At 39.4% G+C, this 5,896-nt stretch overlaps 1 protein-coding gene across 1 annotated transcript in view; it reads right to left on the reverse strand.

Annotated features, from left to right (window-relative positions):
• GUCY1A3 (guanylate cyclase 1 soluble subunit alpha) overlaps positions 1-5,896 on the reverse strand; it is a 50,534-nt gene that overhangs the window by 30,617 nt on the left and 14,021 nt on the right. The window contains exons 4-5 of the mRNA XM_018559716.1: positions 2,863-2,966; positions 903-1,609 (exon numbers count right to left, since the gene is read on the reverse strand). Of these exons, the coding sequence (XP_018415218.1) occupies positions 903-1,609; positions 2,863-2,966 (811 nt within the window). The remainder of the gene's footprint in view (positions 1-902; positions 1,610-2,862; positions 2,967-5,896) is intronic.

Genomic DNA, 5,896 nt, shown 5'->3' on the forward strand with positions numbered 1-5,896 from the left:
AGTATGGTACCAGAGGTGGGGCAGGGGCTCACTCACTACCTTCCCTTTCCTGGCCACCCAGGCTGCATGCCTGGATAAGGGTCTGGTTGGAATTTCAGGAGGGACACCTTATTTGTGTTAATGTGTACTGACCCTTTACAAAAAGGGAAAAGAACAGTGTGCGGTATGCCTTATAATTTAAACCAGAACCTGAATCGAATCTCTTCATATGAAAGATGGTTAAATACTAGACAGTGATGAAAATTAGGCAAACTGAGCTTTGTGCTTTGTTGAAGATTGCATAATAGTTTGATAGTATTTCCCATACCTGTCCTTGAAGGAGAACTATAAGGTGAGTGAAAATCACTCAACCTCATAGTTTCATTGTCACACGTCGGCTCGAACTATGAGGTGAGTGAAAATCACTCAACCTCATAGTTCGAGCCGACGTGCGACAATGAAACTGCCAATCAATAGATCGGAAAAGTGAACGAACACATACCGTCGCTCGCTTACTTGTCGATCACGCCCCTGCAGAGAGCCGTGACTCTCAGTCACGGCTCTAACCTGCAGCCGTGACCTACAGGGTACAGCTGGCTCTGCCTCTAGATAGGCAGAGCCAGCTGTCACTGACGCAGCTGGGTGGATCTCGACAGTAATGTTGGGATCCGTCCCGGCTGCAGAGGTCTCAGTAAACCGCGAGCTGTAGCTCCCGATATACTGAGCTTTGGGTCACGGGAGGACCCACATTTATCTATTTCACATGTGCTTAATTGGTAAATTACAGGTGTAATGAATGTAAAATGTTATAAAAGATATAGCCCACCTAAATTGGCAACAATAGGTCCACAACCACCAAACAAAGCAAAAAATCTAATATAGTAATCAGATAAAACATCTTGGATTTCTGTAAATAATCTCACCTCTGATGACTTTTCAATTGTTGTGTCCCATCTTTTAACTCTTATAGTAAATTGCATATTCAACATAGTCATGATCGCACTAAAAGTGCTGCTTATCTTTGGAGAAATAATTTCAAAATTTTCCTCAAAGTTGGATTTCCCAGGAATGTCTTTTCTGTTGAGCAGTTTCTTTACTCCATTACCAATCTGTAGCATATTCATGTCTGTGTCAAACATAAAATGGAAAGGGAAAGTCTTGCAGAAGATAGCTGCTGGGATAACCACATATGACTGCGGTTTACATGGAGACAAGGATGGTTTGGTATTTTTGACATCCACAGAGTATAAAAGATAAGGTTCCTTGATAAAGTCATTGCCATCATTATCACTATGTGGCATCAACTTGACTTCCACATCTGTTTCATACAGTGTATATGCTGCTGCTTTAATAATCCCTGGTAAAATCAATGTTGTTATATTATTCGGGAAGAAATAATAGACATTTAAGTAATCTGGATCCTTTTCTAGGCACAGGATTGACCATTCTTTAAGCCCACTTCCATCCTCTTGAGTTCTATTTTGTCCACTTTGCTTTAAATGTGTGCTGAAACTGTTTAAAAAGTCTTTCAATGACCCTCCAACAACTTCCAAAACATGTTCATCTTCTTCGTAACATATTTTGAAAAGTTCTTCTCCTATAGATTTTTTAGCATCTTCCACAGGAACTCCTGAAATGATAACGTTTCACAGCATGAGAAAGGAGAGGACTATGATAACTACAAATGTTTACATTGTTGTGTTGGAGAAACTAAATAGAATGGTAACTTAGAAGAAGGGATGAGCTGTTGGTCCAAGCCTGAGCTCTTCCGAACCCAGAAGCGACATTGGGCCAACCGCCCAACCAGCTGCAGGCTAGGGCATTCCCTGCCCCACAGCTGCACATAAACAAAGCAGTGAGATGCTTGTGCTGACATCATTGGCCTTATATGGACATATGGCCATATGAGGTCAGTGCCACTGACCAAATACAGCCATGTGGCCATACAAAGTCAATGTGATTATGGCATCCTGCCCTTTTGCTTAAATGCAGCTGTAGGCAGATAATTTTTCACCTGGAGCTGAATGGGTGAAATAAGAAAAAGCTTCCTTCCAGACCCAGAGATGCTCAGGTTCAGACCGGGTTCAGGTTCACCTCATCTCTACTTAAGAGGTCCTACACAAAAAATCCCTACTTATGAGAGTTCTCATATACATTAGCCATTTGTCTTCATTTTTACAGTGCTGAAGTTGTAGAAACACCACCTTTCTTTTCATGCATTGATTAACACTGCCATTGCAGCCCATGTGACCACAATGGTGTTCCTATTCCACAATACCAGTCATCATCCAGCCATTCATAACATCAATGATCATACTACCGGTACTTTCTGCCTCATATCTATCTATACTTGAATTCTGCATGCAGACTGCAACCTGACAGAATTTTATATAAACTGGATTATGCACCAACACCTTTTGAATGTACAACCACAGGTATACATAGGCCCTATATTAAGTTTATTTACATATTTGAAACTTGTATCTTTTGATTCATAATTTCTGTAGCATATGTTAATGTAATTTTTTGACTAATGGGCAGCACAATGGCTTAGTGGTTAGCACTTCTGCTTTGCAGCACTGATAGGTTAATTGTCTCCTATCTAAAACTGGCCCTAGAATTATATTCTGCTCAGCACACTCAGGATGACTGCCTTATCTCCTATCTGTCCCAACATCAATCAGATAAGTGCTTTGAGTCCTCAGGGAGAAAAGCACTTTACAAATATGAATTCATGACTTACCTAAAATGGAATTCTGTCCTATAAGTTTAATTTTAGAATATTTTTTATCAACAGATGGTTCGCTTCACCATTAAAAATGTTTTGTACTTGCTAAATACATGGGGGTAGATATAGAAACCATATGCTATGTATTCACTTACCTGCTGCATTCGACTGGTTTATCAAAATTTTCTCAAAATCCTCTTCTCCAACAAATTTCCCACACACTGGCATGCCAGGCAGCTTAAAAGTACTACACACAGATCTACAAATATCAGAGAAACAAATGTGAATTCAACAACCCTAAAGCATTTATTACACAGGTAGGGATCAAATAAAGATAACACACTTGTTTAAGAACAATCTCTGTGTAACATAACTGAGTTTTTGTTGGCATCAGTTTCATGAGAAAAGCATGAAATTCCATCTATTTGGGGTCCCAGACCTATGGCACAGCTAAAATCTCAGCCTAAAAGAGCTTAAACACAGAACAACTAGGCATTTGGTAACATTGGATGGTAGTAGTAAAACGTGCAGAAGTGTATTTTTGTTCTGATATATTATTATTCTGATATGAGTTTCTGCTTTTGTCTTAGTCACATTTTGTACATGGCGTTCAATACTTTACTGTGCTGGTAGTGGTGCCTACTGATAACTTTTTTTTTTCTATGGATCTCAGAAAAAACAACAAAAAAACAGCAAAAGCTCACAAATAGAGGCTGACATGTTTTATATGCCATGGCCATTTTTATTCCCAGTCTGAGACTGTTTGAGCACATCTGGCTTAGACACACCATAGTGATTTGATTGACTGTATATGGTGGGACATTATTCAAGCAGGCAGTGGAGCATTCTGCCTGCAGGGCATAAGGCATCCTCACTAAAAACATTATTTCTGTTCAGTGGGCTTCACCTACAATACAAATGACACATGCCTTTCATAGACGCAGCACCTAGTACTTCTACCCTTATAGCAATGTTCAGTTTAACACATTCCTTTACAAATATTTATAGTTAATAATAATAATGATCAAATCTAATTTGATTTACAGTAACACTACTAATGTTCTGGAATACAGCTGTTGCATATTCTCATTTTCTTTTCCATACAAATTTCCTTATTTCTGAACAGTTCTGTATACTTTATATTATTCTGATCAGTGGTGCGTGTATTTCTGTTTTTCAAAGCAAACAGAAAGCTTTTACTTCTGTTTAGAGGCTTTTTCAGAAGGATGCTCATACATTGGCATCTAGATCAAAGGTTAGCTTTGAGATACCACTGCCAGCGGTAGACACTGCCTGTGTTTGGGTTCACAGAACACATCTATTTTAGTGCATGTAATGCATGAGATGTTTTCAGCAAACAAAGTCAATATGTAATGTTGGCTGTAGCCAATACAGAAAAGCATGAACAGTTACTTTTAAGACATCATGCCCTTTTGCTTACATGCAGCTGTGGGCAGGGAATTTTCCACCTGGAGCTGAATGGGTGACATCAGAAAAAGCTTCCTTCCAGGTCCAGAGGAGCTCAGGTTCAGACCAGGTTCAGCTCATGCCAGCTCATGTTGGGCAGAGCCACTGACAGCACGGCTCAACCACTGCCTCCACACGACACTCCCCCTCATTGCATATGACAATACTGGTGCTTGGTGAAAGTCCCAGTGCTGTCATATGGAGGCAGGGTAAGTTTTTGCAGTGAGTCGGAAACTTACACAAGACGCTCTGTTTTCACACCTGTGGGCTGAACAGGGCACCAGGGGTGCCTCTACTTACCTGTAGCAGCCTTCAAAACCTTGTTGTTACAGCCAAATGCCACACCATTCTGACTATCAGGCCATGCCAAAGTGCAACATCTTGCCTGTTGGCTACTGCCGCCTGCACATTCCTATTGGCCAAAGAAGATACCCATTATAATAATGGACCAATAGAAATGTGGAGGATGGGAGGTAGCAGCAACACAGGCACTATTCAGAAGTGTTAAAGTGGCCTGACAATGAACTATAACAGCAAGTTTTTGGAAGCTGGTGCATCTAGGGGCATATACTTTATACCTGCAACATTTTTTTTCCATTTCAAAGAGCAGATTTTAGGCTGAGGTTAAGGGTTTTTTGTTTTAAAATTTCAAACTGGGAGACTGTCAATAGTTGTACATTCCCTGGATGCTGCGTCATTCAGGATAGATGTTCACTGCTGCTGAGGAAGCAATAAGATAAGATAGTATTTTTTGTCAGCTGAATTCTTGTTCCTCCTTCTCAGCAGCAGCAGTGTGTGTCCTGTCATCGCTCTTGTGTTTCTCTTCTCCCTCCTTCCTCTGACCTCTCTCAGCACAGCCTAGGTTTTTTTTCCTGCCTCCTTCTTCTTCCTCCAGCCCCTTGGCAGCAGTACTTGTGTGTTTGTTTCTTTACTGACCAATCTTTCAAGAGACTTCCTCAGTCATCTGCTGTAAAAAGTAATGCTCGACATAGGCTGTTGCACTCTGATAAAGTTGAATTAAAGATTGTTGCCGATTTTGGCAGACATGGGTTAAAAAAATTAATTCTTCCTGGTTCCCATGAGCAAATATATTATTTTCCTTGAATAAAATATTGCTCTGTTATCCTTTAGTAATTATAACTTGGGAAATCAGAAATTGAATGCAGCCTTTTTATTTTAAGTTGCCTCTTAAACGTTTTTCTAAACTCAACATACCCAATTTTTCTACTATTTCACTATAAAAAAAGATTTTGCATCGCCCTTTCTCAATTTAGTTACCCGCTTCTTCTTTTCCCCCAAACTCAACATACCCATTTTTCTAATATTTCACTGTAAAGAAGATTTTCCATCCCCTTTATTAATTTACTTGCCAGCTTCTTTTTTCCAAACACGACATACCCAGTGTTTCTAATATTTCACAGTACCAGTTTTCTTTCCCCTTTATTAATGTAGTTGCCTGCTTCTTTTTTCCCAAACCATCATACTCAATGTATCTAATATTTTAGTGTAAAGAAGATTTTCCATTCCCCATTATTAATTGCCCACTTCTTTTTTGTAAACACAATATACCCAATTTTTCCAAACTTTCATGGTAAAGAAGATTTTCCATCGCCCTTTATTAACTTAGTTGCCCGCTTCTTTTTTTCTCAAACACATCATACCAAACTTTTTTAATATTTCACTGTAAAGATTTTTTATTATTGCACTAATTTTTGTTTAGAC

The sequence above is a fragment of the Nanorana parkeri genome, unplaced genomic scaffold, assembly GCF_000935625.1.
Source record: "Nanorana parkeri isolate BGI_ZX_2015 unplaced genomic scaffold, ASM93562v1 scaffold413, whole genome shotgun sequence".
NCBI lineage: Eukaryota > Metazoa > Chordata > Amphibia > Anura > Dicroglossidae > Nanorana > Nanorana parkeri.